This window comes from Psammomys obesus, unplaced genomic scaffold (genome assembly GCF_907164565.1).
Source record: "Psammomys obesus unplaced genomic scaffold, mPsaObe1.curated_primary_1811, whole genome shotgun sequence".
In the NCBI taxonomy this organism is placed as follows: Eukaryota; Metazoa; Chordata; class Mammalia; order Rodentia; family Muridae; genus Psammomys; species Psammomys obesus.
In genome coordinates, this window is record NW_026585504.1 from 9,318,674 (window position 1) to 9,332,977 (window position 14,304).

The following is a 14,304-nucleotide window of genomic DNA, read 5'->3' on the forward strand; positions in this document are numbered from 1 at the left end:
AGCCACCAGAGTGAGTAGACAACCTATACTATAGGCCCAATAGTGTGTGGAAAAAAAAACAAAAACAAAAACTTTGCCAACTATACATCACAAAGAGAATTAATAGCCAGGATGTATAAAGAACTGTAAAAGTTAAATACAAGAAACCAGATCATACAACAAATGACTAGACTAATGAAGCAGACAGGCAGCTCTCAAGCGGCCAACCACACCTGAAAGTGGTGACTCCCCAGGGCATCAGGGAAATGCAAATTAAAACTTCTTTGAGATTCTGTTTCAGCCAGGTGTGCTGGCACAAGCAGCCCTTTAATCCCAGCACTCAGGAGGCAGAGGCAGGTAGATCTCTGTCAGGTCAAGGCCAGCCTGGTCTACATAGTGAGTTCTAGGACAGCCAGAAGTTATAGAATGAGACTCTGTCCCAAAGACTCTGTTTCCCCGGGGTCAGATGGCTGCCATTAAGAAAACAAACAATAACAAATGCTGGGAGTGGGGGAAGAGGAATAATTATTCCTTATTGGTAGGAATGTAAATTTGTATATCCACCATTGAAGCCCTGGGTGATGTTACTCAAAAAACTTAAAGTGGGTCTCTCCTATATCATCTAGGTACACTGGGGCATATGTCCAAGGGAGTCTAAGGCAACTTAGACTAACGGCCAGGGAATGGAACCAGCTTGGGTGCTTCTTGAAGGAAGAACAGGTAAAGAATATGTGATACATGTACACAATACAAGTTTTTTGCATTATAAAATCATCTGTTGGCAGGCAAATGGACCAGAGTGGAAATCATTGTATCAAGCGAAAAAAGCCAGAAGCAGAAAGACAAACACTGCATGCTTTTGGACCTGGATTCAAAGTTACACATACGTACACATGTTATACACGCTTATGTATTATGCACATACACAAAGAGAAACGAAGTATATATATATATATATATATATATATATATATATATATATACATATACATATACATATATAACAGAGTGATGGATTTTAAAATATGATACACAATAAAAATTGATTCACCTTTACAAAGGGGCAGCTCTGTCATTTACCTCATGGATGAGCATAGAAGACATTACAGGCACCTTCTGTTAAAGGTGTTACAGCCTCAACCCTAGCCGCTGAGAACTAAGCCTCCAAACACATGAACCTTTCACGAACAAACCACATCTAATCCAAGTGAATTGCTTATAGTTTGGGATCAGTACACAGTCACTTAGTCCCTCACAGATATGTCTTCACAAACATTTGCTTTCTTTTCTCTTGGGTACACAACTACAAAAGGAATGGTTGTATTGTCCAATATGGTATGTTTAGCTATAAAAGAATTTCTATGCACCAAACATGTTTATAAACCAGGTAGATCTTTAATCTAATGACATTTATTTTCTATAGTTGGGTATTTATACAGTTTCTATAGAAAAATAAACATTTACCAAAAATATATAAGTACCGATACCTTCCTTCTCTCTCATGTATATATGCAAAAGTATGTGCCACACAGGTATTCTTCAAATAAATCTTTCACAGCTTTCCAAGAAATAAAGGCAGTAAACAAATGTCCTTTACTGTAAAAGTAACTTTTATTTGCCTGATTCAATTGTTGTCTTGGAGGCTTACTACCTTCATCTGCTAACCCAGGCCTATTCCTGGAAGCTTCTAGTTTCCCTGTACAATCTAATCTAGGACTGGAATATTTTCAGCCTCTGAGACTTACTGCTGAATAAGCTCATCCTTTCTAGCTCTTTCTGAACTCTGGCTGGCTGGTTCAACTCAGCTTTTCTGGGTCAAACTCCTCTTCAATCTGACTGATTCAAACTGGATTCTCTCACTTCTGACTGAATTGCTCTGCTTGACTCAAACTAACTCTAGCAATCTGTTCTAATTTTCTGCCTCCTTATTCTTTGGCTCCTCTGTCTTCACCTGTGTTTAGCTTGTTCTCTCTACAATCTGTCTATGTAAAACTGTCCCAGCAAAGCACACACACTCTCTCACTTTTCTCATGAGAGTTGGTCATAGCCTGCTCTGTCAAATCTTCTCTGATTCATCACTTTGTCTGCCTCTCAATTAGACATCACTTTCAAACATGGCTGCTTCCTTCCACAAACTAACTTTACTTTCATTGTTTGGGTGTGTACTATAGGGGTGTCAGCATTCCAGCTGGATCACACAGACCTGGAAGATCTTTGGGTGTGTTCAGAGCAGTCATGTTGCTGGATTAAAATTCCTCTACACTTTTCTTTCCCACTCACCTTTCTTTTTTCTTTACTTCATCCTTCACAAGGGCTGTGAATGAGGAGGAAACATTCTGATAGGATTAGGAAGAAATCGTGCTCACAGTTGAGACCACAGACTTGATACTCTTCTTCTCTTTCAATCTTCCTCCCCTTCTTTCAACTTCCAAATTAATGTTGCTCACAAAGGAAATTCTGACATTTTTACAAGTAAGCAGAACAGTTTTTAAACTGAAAAAAGCCTATGTAAGGCTGGCAAGATGGCTCAGTAGCTTGCTGATGTGAGTTCTATCCCCAGAGCCCACGCTCTGCGAGCAGACAGAAATAACTGACTCTGTGTGTCTTCTGACTTCCACACTCTTGTGTATGCACTCTTATGCGCACACATCATCCATATACATAATAAATAATAAATACATACTTTTTAAAGAAAAACTGCACAGAAATATTGAGATGGCACAGCAAACTAGCCTATGTGATAGCCTTAAGAACTGCCACACAAACCACTCGAGAGCCAATCTCAGTGAAATACCGATGGTTTATTGAACGCAAAACCCCAATGGTGGTCAAAGCCCAGCGGCTTTGCTTGGGCGGCGGCCGCAGTTAGAGTGAAACGAACGGGAACCGGGGATTTACACAGTTAAAAGGTTCTTCCCAGGAGCAGCGCCCAGAGCCGATCGTCACCCCCGGAGTCCCGGCCCAGCACTCCGAGGGAGGGACCGGAAGAGGAAGTCCGGGCTGCATCTCAGAGGTCCCGGTAGTGCCAGCGCAGCCTGCGCCCAGCTGCCCACCCGCGGGATGGGGCTGCTGCGCTCCCCTCAGGCTCCCGTGGCCGCCCTGCTCTGGAGCTGCCTGCTCGGACTGGTGAGAGCCACACTATTCTCCCCTCCCTTCCCCCTTCCCCTCCCCTCCCCGGCCCTCCCTTCCCCTGCCCTACCCTCCGCTCCCCTCCCCTGCCCTCCCCTCCCTCCCCCTGCCCTCCCTTCCCCTCCGCTTTTCCCTCCCCTTCCTCCCCCATCCCTTCTCCTCTCTCCCCCTCCCCCCCTGCTCTCCCTTCCCCTCCTCCTTCCCCCACCCCCGGCCCGTCTCACAGCTCTGCCCTTGGGTCCCAGCACTGGTCACCCCGCTGTGCCCTGAAATTCTGAGACATGCCCACCCCTGAAGAAACCTGCAGGGCGGGGGGAGGAATGGGCACGCGGGAGAGGGTGAGGCTCCCTCCAGTCCTGGAGACCTCCCTGTAATTTTTCCGCAGTGCTTGGCAGGTGTTCTTTCTAATTAAAAAAAAAAAAAAATTCACTTCTGTGTTTATTTGTGTAGCCCTTCTTACTGCTGCCTCTTGCCCAGAATAAAAGTGGGAGGAGGCAGGTATCGACGGGGCTCCGGGTGGTCGTGTTCTGGACTGTTCTTTAGCCAACTGCGCTCACATGCATTTCTCTGTATATCCATATGAATATATTCATATGCTTTCCTTCCACTCCCATAGAGTGCCTTCTCTGTGAGGAGCTTACTGAGTCTTACTGTGTGGATTTGTTTTGTGCTTGTTTTGTACTTTAAAAAACAAAATTAGAGGTTTGAATAGTTTGAAATCTAAAGGGGTGGGAGTCTGGTTAAGAAAAAAAAAAAAAAAACAAACACCAAATATGTGCACACATACCCATATTTGCAGAAATAATGTTTTCAAATTAAGCATCAAGTAATTTGAGCTCCAGTATGTGACCAGGAAGTTGTCTTTTAGTGTTGCAGATTTTGTTTCTTTTCACTTTCTTTTCTGGAGTTTCATGTTGGGAACTTTTACCAGTGTTTGCACGCTGTTGTGTAAACAGCGTATGCGCTTACTACCCTTAGAAAGTGTAACTTCTCTGAGAGACTGTATTTTGTTACTCTGCGCTTTAGCTTTAAAAGGTCTTTGAGAAAGTCTAAACCCAAAACTGTTTAAAAAAAAGAAAAGAAAAGTAACCTTTGGTGTTCTCAAAACTTCGCTGGAACAGCATTAGGATTATACAGGAGAGAGCTCATGCAAAAAGTATTTTGAGGAGAGAATAATAGCACAGCAGCATTACTTTGTGTCTTTAAGGTATATACTGGATAATCAGATAGTAACATTTAGGTCCAAAGAACACCTCAGAGGGTGTGTAGATGTCATGAGCCTGTAACCTATATGTTAAACTTAGCATTCATTGAATCTCTTAAGATGCTTAAGAAAAAATGTTTACATACTTATAGTTCCAAGAAAGACCAACTCTTGATAAACCCACGTTGTTGGGTAGTGGCGGCACATGCCTTTCATCCCAGCACTTGTGGGGCAAAGGCAGGCAGATCTCTGTGTAATTGAAGCCAGCCTTGGTCTACAGAGTGAATTCCAGGACAGCCAGGGCTACCCAGAGAAACCCTGACTCAAGGAAACAAACAAACAAAAACTGATAAATCCACATGGTGGTTGTTACTGAAGGTGGAATATGTAATGGGTGGCATGGAAAGGGCAATGGGTTACATAGTTAACATTTTTTTCTTTTTGTTTGTTTTTTGATTCTCTGTGTAGCTCTGGCTGTCCTGGAACATTCTCTGTAGACCAGCCTGGCTTCAAACACACAGAGATCCATCTGCCTCTACATCCCAAGTGCTGGGACTAAAGGCATGCACCACTGCCCAGCTTTAGCGAGCTAGTTTTAAGTACTGTCCTCATGTGAAGTATTTGGCCCTGTTTGTGTGTGTTTGTTTTTCCCTGAAACAGGGTCATGTGTAGCCCAGGCTGACCTTAAGCTCCCCAAGAATGACCATTGTCTAGAGTGCAGGGTTTGTAGGCATAGAGCACTGTGCTCAAAGCCAAGGCTTTATGAATGATAGGCAGGTGCTCTACCAACTGAGCCAAATCCCTAGTCTACTCCGGAATAAGTTTTTTGTTGTTGTTGTTGTTGTTTAATGTTTGGAGGTGTGATGGGTGATAGGTTTCCTTGGTTGCAACTTTAAACATATCCCTTTTCTAGACAAACTGCAAGGTTCCCAAATATTTTTTTGTGGTAGCTATGCTCCCAGTTCTCATTGTAAATCTTACTGAAGCATGCAGTAATACCGCTGTGATAGAGTCTGACCCTGTGCTACCTGGGCATTGCTTCTTTCAGGTTAGTCCTTTAGACCCAGCTTCCCACAGAGTTAGAGTATGGACAAAATGAAGACAAGTTCTTTGCCACAGTGTCCATGCATTGCTTTTAGCCTAATTCCAGATAGAGCCAACATTCTATCATGAGCATGCCTTTTTACTGTCTGTATTTCTGTCAGCATTCTGCTCTTCTGTTGTCTCCCCAGAATGGCCTTGATAAGCTCTTTTTTTGCAGCATTGTATGCTTTCTCTAGCCTCCAAACCCCAGACTTCTGCAAAGGCCCATGATGTATGTTAGCAGCTATAGTCAGTCACAAGCAACAACCTCTCCTTGTGTTGTTATTTTTCTCTGTTAGTTAGCCTGCTGTCACTATGACAAAACGCCTGAGAAAATCACCTTAACAAGAAGAATGATTTAGCTGCTCAGTGATGGGGCGTGTCTGTAATCCCCGGCACTTGGGAGGCAAAGGCAGGAGGATCTCTGTGTTCAAGGACAGCCTAGTCTTCTACAGAGTGAAGTCCAGGACAGCTAAGGCTACACAGAGAAACCCTGTCTTGAAAAACAAACAAACAACATTTTTTTTTTTTTAATGACAGGGTTTCTCTGTGTATTTCTCGCTGTCCTGGAACTCACTCTGTAGACTAGGCTAGCCTCAAACTCAGAGATCTGCCTGCCTCTGCCTCCTGAGTGCTGGGATTACAGGTGTGTGCCACCGTGCTCAGCTGGCTGTTTGTGTTTTCACACATCTCCCTGGACCTCTTGCTCTTCTTTGTGGCTTTTGAAACAAATCTGCTCACAGAGAAGATGGGAAGAAGCCATACTGAAGGAGGTGGGTGATGGGAGCAGTATTCTGAACATTTGAGGGTGTCTCTGCATGTCTCCCTCTTCTCACCTTTGTGTACATTACCATTTCCTATCACTTTGTACCTGTTCCCCTGTCTTTCTAGGCAATAGGAAAGAAGACAAACGGAAAGTATTCTAGCTCTTTTTTTTTTTTTTTAATTATCTTATTTATTTGGAGGTGGTATGTTGTGTATGCCAGGGCATATGTGTCCTTATTTGAGGACAACTTTTGGAAGTTATTTCTCTCCATCTCCCATGTGAGTCCTGGGATCAGATGGTCAGTCTTGGTGACCAGTGCCATTGCCAACTGAGCGATCTTGCCAGCCCTTCTAGCTCTCCATTTGTTCGTTTGTTTCATCATTTTTGATTGTTTTGAGTCAGTGTTTATCTGTGTAACCCTGGCTTTCCCAAAACTCACAGAGATCCACCTGCCTCTGACTTCTGACCAATGGGATTGAAGGCATGAGCGCCATGCTTGGCATTTTTATGTTTGTTTCGAGACAGGGTTTCTCTCTGTAACAGCTCTGGCTCTCCTGGAACTCACTCTGTAGACCAGGCTGGCCTCAAAACTCGTTGAGATCTGCCTGCCTCTGCCTCCTGAGTGCTGGGATTACAGGCGTGTGCCTTGGAACCCACCAGGTAATTTTTATCTTAAACTCTGCATTGGTGTATTTGGATAGGCAGTTGAAGACTGCTGAAGACTTGAGTAAAAACTGCTTTTAAATTCCAGATTGTTATCTTATCCCATGTCTCTTTAATCCTAGGTAGAAGTACTAGAGGTTTTGAGTACATCTTCCTAGATGAATGTGAACAATGAAGTCATAACTCATAAAAGAGCCGGGAGGAAAGTGTCAAGCTGAGAGGGCAGACTGGCATTATTACATCACAGCAACAACTGTCTCAGGGCTGTGGCCTTTAAAACAAGGCCAGGGTCAGTCTTATAAGACAGTGACTCCCTTTCCTCGAAGAATGAGTTCTAGACCAGTGTAATCTCATTATTCCTGAGCCATTGAAATATGAGTAAATAAACTCAGTGGAAGACTTACCCTTCTTAGGAAATGCCACCAAACTCACATATAAATAGTTTCATTGAAATCCTTAGTTGCCCGCCAGCCTGATTATGACCAGCACCATGAGAGTTGTTTGTGTCTTAGACAGCTGCTCAGGAAGCCATCCTGCACGCGTCCGCAGCAGGCAACTCTTCACTTTCCAGGGACTACTGCATGCGTTATGACCCCAGCTGGACACGGCTTCCAGGCTCCCTAGGAAATGCAGTAAGTAAATACAGATGATGACTGTGCATAATATTAAAAATATTGACTATGAGCAATAACTATATTTTAGGGTGTGAATCAGTTGTAATATTTGGAGACTAATAAATACTTGATTGACTCTGGTCAAGTGTTTTTCTCTCCATAAAAGAAATGATTTAGGGAATTTTTTTTTTTTTTTTTCTCAGACAGGGTTTCACTAAATAGATTTGACTAGCCTAGAACTCACTATGTCAACCAGGCTGGCCTCAAAGTCTTAGAGCTCTGCTTGTCTCTGGTTCTAAAGTGCTAGTGTTAATGACATGTGCCACTGTGCTGGGCATGATTAAGGTTCATTTTTATTTCTTTTGCTTTATGTGTGTAGGTGTTTTGCCTGCATGTATGTCTGTGTTTCTGCAGAGGTCACATGGGGATGTCAGATGCCTGGAGTTACAGATAGTTATGAGCTGACAAGTGGGAGCTGGGAATTGAACCGGGGTCCTCTAGACGAGCAACCAATATTCTAAACTGCTGAGCTATCTCTCCAGCCCCAGATTTAGAGAATTTTGAAATTTGTACCTCTAATCCTTGTTGTCATGAAGCTGTTTTTGTCGGTTAGCTCAGGCATAGTAAGTACGCGCTGCACCCCTGAGCTCCACCCCCAGAAGTAACTAACATTGTGCCCAAGCAGTGTTGGAGTCGCCTTGCCAAAGGCTGTCAGGTGAAATAAAGTGTGTGTCTTATTAAAAACATTTCTCCTTTTCAGACTGCTCTCAGCTTGATGAATCTGACTGGCACGCCACTGTGCCACCCTTCTGATATTCCTCCCGGTGGCATAAAGAACAAAGCAGTGGTGGTACAACGGGGACCCTGCCATTTTCTTGAAAAAGCCAAAGTTGCACAGGAAGGTGGTGCTGAAGCATTGCTGATTGCCAACAGCAGCGTCCCAGTAAGTCCTAAAACGGAGTAACTGCAACTGGGCCCCTAACACCAAGTCTCCCAGGGACTGAGTTAGCTCTTGTGTGCATTCTAGAAGCTGAAGTTTTAGTAATTGTGTAGATTATTTTTTATAAACATTCTATATTTATTAATAAAACATTCTGATTGAAAAGTTTCGTAGTTTTTGCTGTATTTCTCGAGTTGAGATGACTTGGTTGGACACAAATGTGCTATGTGTGTTGTATGTCTATGTACCGTCTGTACCGCATGGTGTCATGTGTAGCATATGACTTATAACAGTTGACGTTCATGTTAAAGGGATTACATTTTGAAAACTTATATATTAAGAAAGAGTAATGAATATTTGTTTTTAGAATTCAATATAATATTTGTATAGCTAATCAAGTTTCATATTTCTTTTTTGTAGTTTCCTTCCTCAAGGAACAGATCTGAATTCCAAAATGTGACTATACTAATTGCAGTTATAAGCCAAAAAGACTTTAAAGATATGGAACAGGTAAGTTAATAATTGCATATTAGATGTTTATAAATGGTACAGTTGTTTATGTTGAATCACTATCTTTTTTTTTTTTTTTTCTTCTCTTTTGGTTGAGACAGGGTTTCCCTGTGTAACCCTGGTTGTCCTTGAACTTGCTCTGTAGACCAGGCTGGTCTCAAACTCAGAGATCTACCTGCCTCTGTCTCCCAAGTGCTGGGATTAAAGGTGTGCACCACTACCACCCGGCTCTAATCACTATAGTTAATTTTGATTATTACTCATCCTCCACTTGCTAACAAGAAGCTTGAAGGGCCTTGAATAGCCTCTTGTTGTCTGGTCTTCTCAGCTGGGTGATGAAGTGTCTGTCTGCCCTGGCATAAGATGTAGTTGTCGCTGCTGTGCTCCAACTGGGGAGATTCATTCCTGTGTTTAACTGTCACTTTGCTCTTCAGACTCTTGGACATAACATTACCGTGAAAATGTATTCTCCATCCTGGCATGACTTTGACTATACTATGGTGGTTATTTTTGTAATTGCTGTGTTCACTGTGGCATTAGGAGGATACTGGAGTGGACTCATTGAATTGTAAGTTTAGCTAAACTTTTTATGGCTTCCTGATAACTGGCTTTAACTAATGTTTCATGATAATCTTAATAACAAGAATATTTAATTTTTTTTTCTGATCTCAGCATATAGTGCCAATAAGACCAGATTGTAGGATTGTCTTTCTTTTTAGACTAATAGGAAAGTTGTAGGCACCTGAATTATTTGTTGATAGGTCAAGCATCACATAGTCACATCAAGCAGTCGGGGGAGGCTGGTGAGATGGCTCAGTGGGTGAAGTACTCACTGCACGAGTGTGAAGTATTCACTGTGGCAGGTGCATGCGTGCACACACCTGTGGCTTCATACACACACACAGAGTACAGTTTCATAGTTTGTGTTGGGAATGTAGCTCAGTGGAAGAGCTTTTGCCTAGTGTTTTTGAACAACTTTTGCCTAGTTGTTTAAGCCACTGCACTCTCAAAAGAATACAATTAATGGTAATATTTAATGTGTGTGGATGTAATATATGGTAAATTCAATATATGGTAGTTGGCTCCCTTTCAAGATATTGTTAATGAAAGCCATGTCCATGCCTGTAATCACAGCGCTTGAGAGGTGGAGGTCATCCTTCACTACATAGTGAGTTCCAGCCCAGCCTGGGCTACATCTGGCTCTATCCCAGGGCAGCCCCTCCCTTCTGTCAGGTATGGTGGTGCATACCCAGGAATCTGAGGCAAGAGGATCATGAGTCTGAAGGGCCCCGGGTTACATAGTAAGTTCAGGGCCAGCCTGTGCTACAAGCTATAGCAAGAGTGTGTTTTAGAAGGGGGAGTGCGTTGTGCTTTCTAATACATGGAGTATGAAAACGTGGATCACTATGACTTGCATGTGCATTACAGTAAATTTTTAAAGTTTATTTTCAATGACAGATATCAAAGCTTGGTGCCTTTCCCCACTTACATATCACATTACTAAAATTTCTGATAATGCCCTGACGTCCTGAGCTAGAGTTCTAGGGGAGGTGTAGGTGCCTCCTGCCCTGTCTCCAGGCAACCTGTCCAGACTCACAGATGGCACACCCTTGTGACTATGCCAGTCATCAGTAATTCCCCAATGACAAAGTAGTGTGTTGATTAACAATTGCAAATGTGCAAATTTTAGACCCCAAAGTTTTATTTAGCCTAAAATCTGCAGTGACCCTGGACTTAAGAACCGGGGCCGGAAGATGCATGACAGAGAGTTTAACCGGGCAGAGGTGAAACAATTAGGGCTGGGAACACAGAGTAGGTTCTGTGTAACTGGGAAGGGACAATGAGGCTGACAGTGGAGGCTACTGAAGGAGGGGACTCGCTGGAAGAATCCATGGAAAGTAACGAGTAGGACTGTATCTAATAATTTAAAAAATTCTTGAAGTTACATCAATGAACACAGAATAGACATAAGAGTAAATACTGACTTTGCTCGTAGGAGAATTTAATGTTCACTCTTGAGAGAAACTAATTTTAGAAATACGTTATTGTCTGTAGGTTAGTAATGCTGTTTGTAAGTTTGTATCTTAAAACTTATTATGTCAACATAAATACTTCTTCCAACTTGGTTGTAAGAGCATCTGTAAACATTAATTTGTTAATATAATAAATACCATCCGTCCTAACACTTTTGTTTTCATTAAAAAAATCTTATTTCACAGCCATGTAATGACATTATCTCTGAAGAGTAGGAATACAGGTTGTTTTAGTTTTTAGATTAAATATTTCTTTTTGGCATTTATTTTTTTTAAGTACATTACCTTTGTAATTAAAATTAAATTGGTGTTAGGAAGGGGTTTTTAAAAAATAACCACACTTGGTAAAGGCTTGCTGTTTCCCTGTGTGTATTTGTCCAGGGAAACCATGAAGGCCGCAGCCGACACTGAGGATAAAGAGAGGAGGAAGAAGAAGGAAGAGTACTTAACCTTCAGCCCTCTTACAGTGATTGTGTTTGTGGTCATCTGCTGTGTAATGATCGTCTTACTTTACTTTTTCTACAAGTGGCTTGGTAAGAAGCTGGCTTTTATGCGTGCTGCTTTGAGCATATACCCTCCCGCCCCATTTACAGTGTTAGAGTTATGTTTCCCTTTAAAACATTTCACCTGGAAAACAAGTATATGATCTGCTTAACATGGCAAAAATGCCAGGTTTCAATTACACAGATAGTTAAAATTCAAATATGATGATAACATATATATGTTCTCACGAGGCTGAGGCCAGCCTAGATAGTAAATTCTAGACCAGCACAGACTACAGAATTGTGTAGTGAGACCCTATCTCAAAAAAGAAAAAATTGGGGTTCAGCAGTTAAGAGCATGTACTACTCTTATCAAGGATCCGAGTTCGGTTCCTAGCACCGTGTCAGGCAGCTTCACAACCACCTGTAACTCTAGCTCCAGGGGGATCTAATGCCTCTGGCCTCCTTGGGCACTTGGACATACATGTACATACCCACACAGAGATATTCATGTAACCACATAATTAAAGTAAAAATAACTTAAAGAAGACATTTATTCTACCCTAAAGCATATTTTAATTTCTAGTGAGAATTTTTTTTTTGAACTTATTCTACTTACCCTGTTTACAAGTGAAATTTTGGATGTGAGAAGGAAATCATTCAATCTCCTAATTATCCCAGGACATAGTGTCAAATTACGATTGGTTAGTGTTTTGTGTGGTATTGAGAGGTTTTGTTTACCTTAAATGAGTCTTCATGGCTAAGGTGGCTGCTATTTCCTAGCATATTATTACAACTGGCAGAATGGTACTGAATTGCTAAGGCTTTCCCTGCCGTTTTATGATTAAGAGATGCTTAAAGTAATTAATGTTGCTCTTGAGAGTGCTTTCCGGTCAACTTGGTTCATTTAAAACAAGACTAACTGGCACCAAGTTACGAAAATCAAGTTCTTCCCCACGTGGAATCATTTCCGAAGTGGTAGCGCCCTGTTGGCTGAGGCACTGAGGCACTGAAGCTCCAGGATGCCCTCAGGAGATACGGACTCCACCAGGTTGTCAGGCCTGGGTTCCAGCTGACCGTCCGTGACGTGTCTGTCTCACAGCTCCTACCACCCAGAACCAGTAATCGACTCGTGCTTTGTCCCCGCGCTTCATGTACGTTAGCTTATCTCATTCTTGCAACCACCCAGGATACTCTTCATGAACTTGACCTGGTAGATAGGCGTAACGGGGACTTAGAGTGGCTTATCCAGCTCCCTGCAAAACCAAAGCACCCCAAACTTACTTGTATTTCTCATCACAATATTTTCTTGAACGTTCAGAAAAGGAATATTGGAAATTATAATGACTCCTCCCTTTTAACAATGCAGTGGTAAAATATCTCGAAATAATTTTCAAATAAATCTGGATAGTGTATAATGCCTGTCAAATTTTACTGCCTTGGCATCCTGATGCAACAAAGATGTTTCCTTGAATGGACTTGTGTGTTTGTTTTCTCAAGGCACCATTTTGCTGTGCAGCTCTGGCTAGTCTGGTACCTTCTCTGTAGTAGTCTTGAGTTGGTGGCTTACATGCCTGGCTGGATTTGGTTTTAACAGTTTTAACATAGGTCGAATTGTTACAGATAAATTCCCCATAGGAAAGCATGGATAACATGATTGATATCCAAAAGGCAGCTATTTGTTTTCATACCTAGATTGCATTTCTTTAAAAAAAAAAAATCTTAATAGTTTATGAATCCAAGGCCAAGCCCAGTGGCACACACTTCTATTCCCAGCACTAGCGAGGCAGAGGCAGGTAGATCTCTACAAATTCTAGCCCGATCTACATAGCAAGTTCTCAACCAGCCAGCGCTACGAAATTTTTTGGTTTCTTAACCCAGCTGAGGGTATAACTCAGCTGGTAGAGAACTGACCTAGGACGCACAAAGCTCCAATGCAGTTCCACGTGTCAAATAGGCCGGATGTGGAGGAGCACACCTGTGACCCCAGCTGTCGGGAGGTAGACAGAAGCATCAGGCGTTCAGGGTTTTCAAGGTCATTCTTGACTGTACAGAAAGTTCAAGCCCAGTTTCAACTCCATGCCACAAATCTCAAGACTCAAAAGATTTGGAGGAGTAGCCCAGTTGGGAAAGCGCTTACTGTGCAGACAAGACTAGAGTTCGGTCCTAGAACCCAGGTAGACCTTTCCCTTCCCTCCCCCCCCCCCCCGCACAGTCTTGTAATTCTAGCACTGGGTAAAGGCAGGTTGATCCTTGGAGCTTGCTGGCCAGTCTGCATAGTCTGCTTGGCAAACAACTCACAGGCCAGTGACTCACCCTGTTTCAAAAATAAAACAAAAGACAAATAAGACATCAGAGGAATAATAACTGCGGTTGTCTTCTGGCCCCTGCACATGCCTGCCTACGTGTGTGTGCCCCCACATATGTGCAAACACACATGCACAAAGGTTCACCCGCCCTTCTGTTCGTGCACTTAAGTTACATTTATAAATACACGTAGTTCACCTCATAGAAACGTGTAACAGACATGTCACTCTGAATTATTGAATAATAGGAAAATGTAGAATCATCTTCAGCCACTTAAAGCAGCCCTGGTAGCATTTAATGGAACTAAAGCCACACGTAACATACCCTGCTTTAAAACACTTGCAGCTTAGCAGCTACTTTAGATAACAATATAATTATTACATTGAAAATATGATCTAGTAGAGAGAGCTAAAGAATTAATATCTATCTTGTTCTTTTCTAGTTTACGTTATGATAGCAATTTTTTGCATAGCGTCAGCAATGAGCCTGTTCAACTGTCTTGCTGCATTGCTTCATAGGATGCCGTGTGGACAGTGCACGTACGTATCTCTTGGAGACTATTGTAATGAGTATTTGAAGTTAGTACAAAAAAAA

General features: G+C 42.3%; 1 protein-coding gene across 2 annotated transcripts in view; it reads left to right on the forward strand.

The window, feature by feature from the left end:
* Window positions 1-2,857: 2,857 nt before the first annotated feature.
* Sppl2a (signal peptide peptidase like 2A) overlaps window positions 2,858-14,304 on the forward strand; it is a 35,057-nt gene continuing 23,610 nt past the window's right edge. The window contains exons 1-7 of one of the 2 annotated variants that reach the window (XM_055618937.1): window positions 2,858-3,105; window positions 7,337-7,456; window positions 8,199-8,381; window positions 8,799-8,888; window positions 9,323-9,456; window positions 11,303-11,454; window positions 14,153-14,249. In XM_055618937.1, the coding sequence (XP_055474912.1) occupies window positions 3,040-3,105; window positions 7,337-7,456; window positions 8,199-8,381; window positions 8,799-8,888; window positions 9,323-9,456; window positions 11,303-11,454; window positions 14,153-14,249 (842 nt within the window). In that variant the 5' untranslated portion in view covers window positions 2,858-3,039. The remainder of the gene's footprint in view (window positions 3,106-7,336; window positions 7,457-8,198; window positions 8,382-8,798; window positions 8,889-9,322; window positions 9,457-11,302; window positions 11,455-14,152; window positions 14,250-14,304) is intronic. The other variant, XM_055618996.1, reaches the window with a different exon arrangement.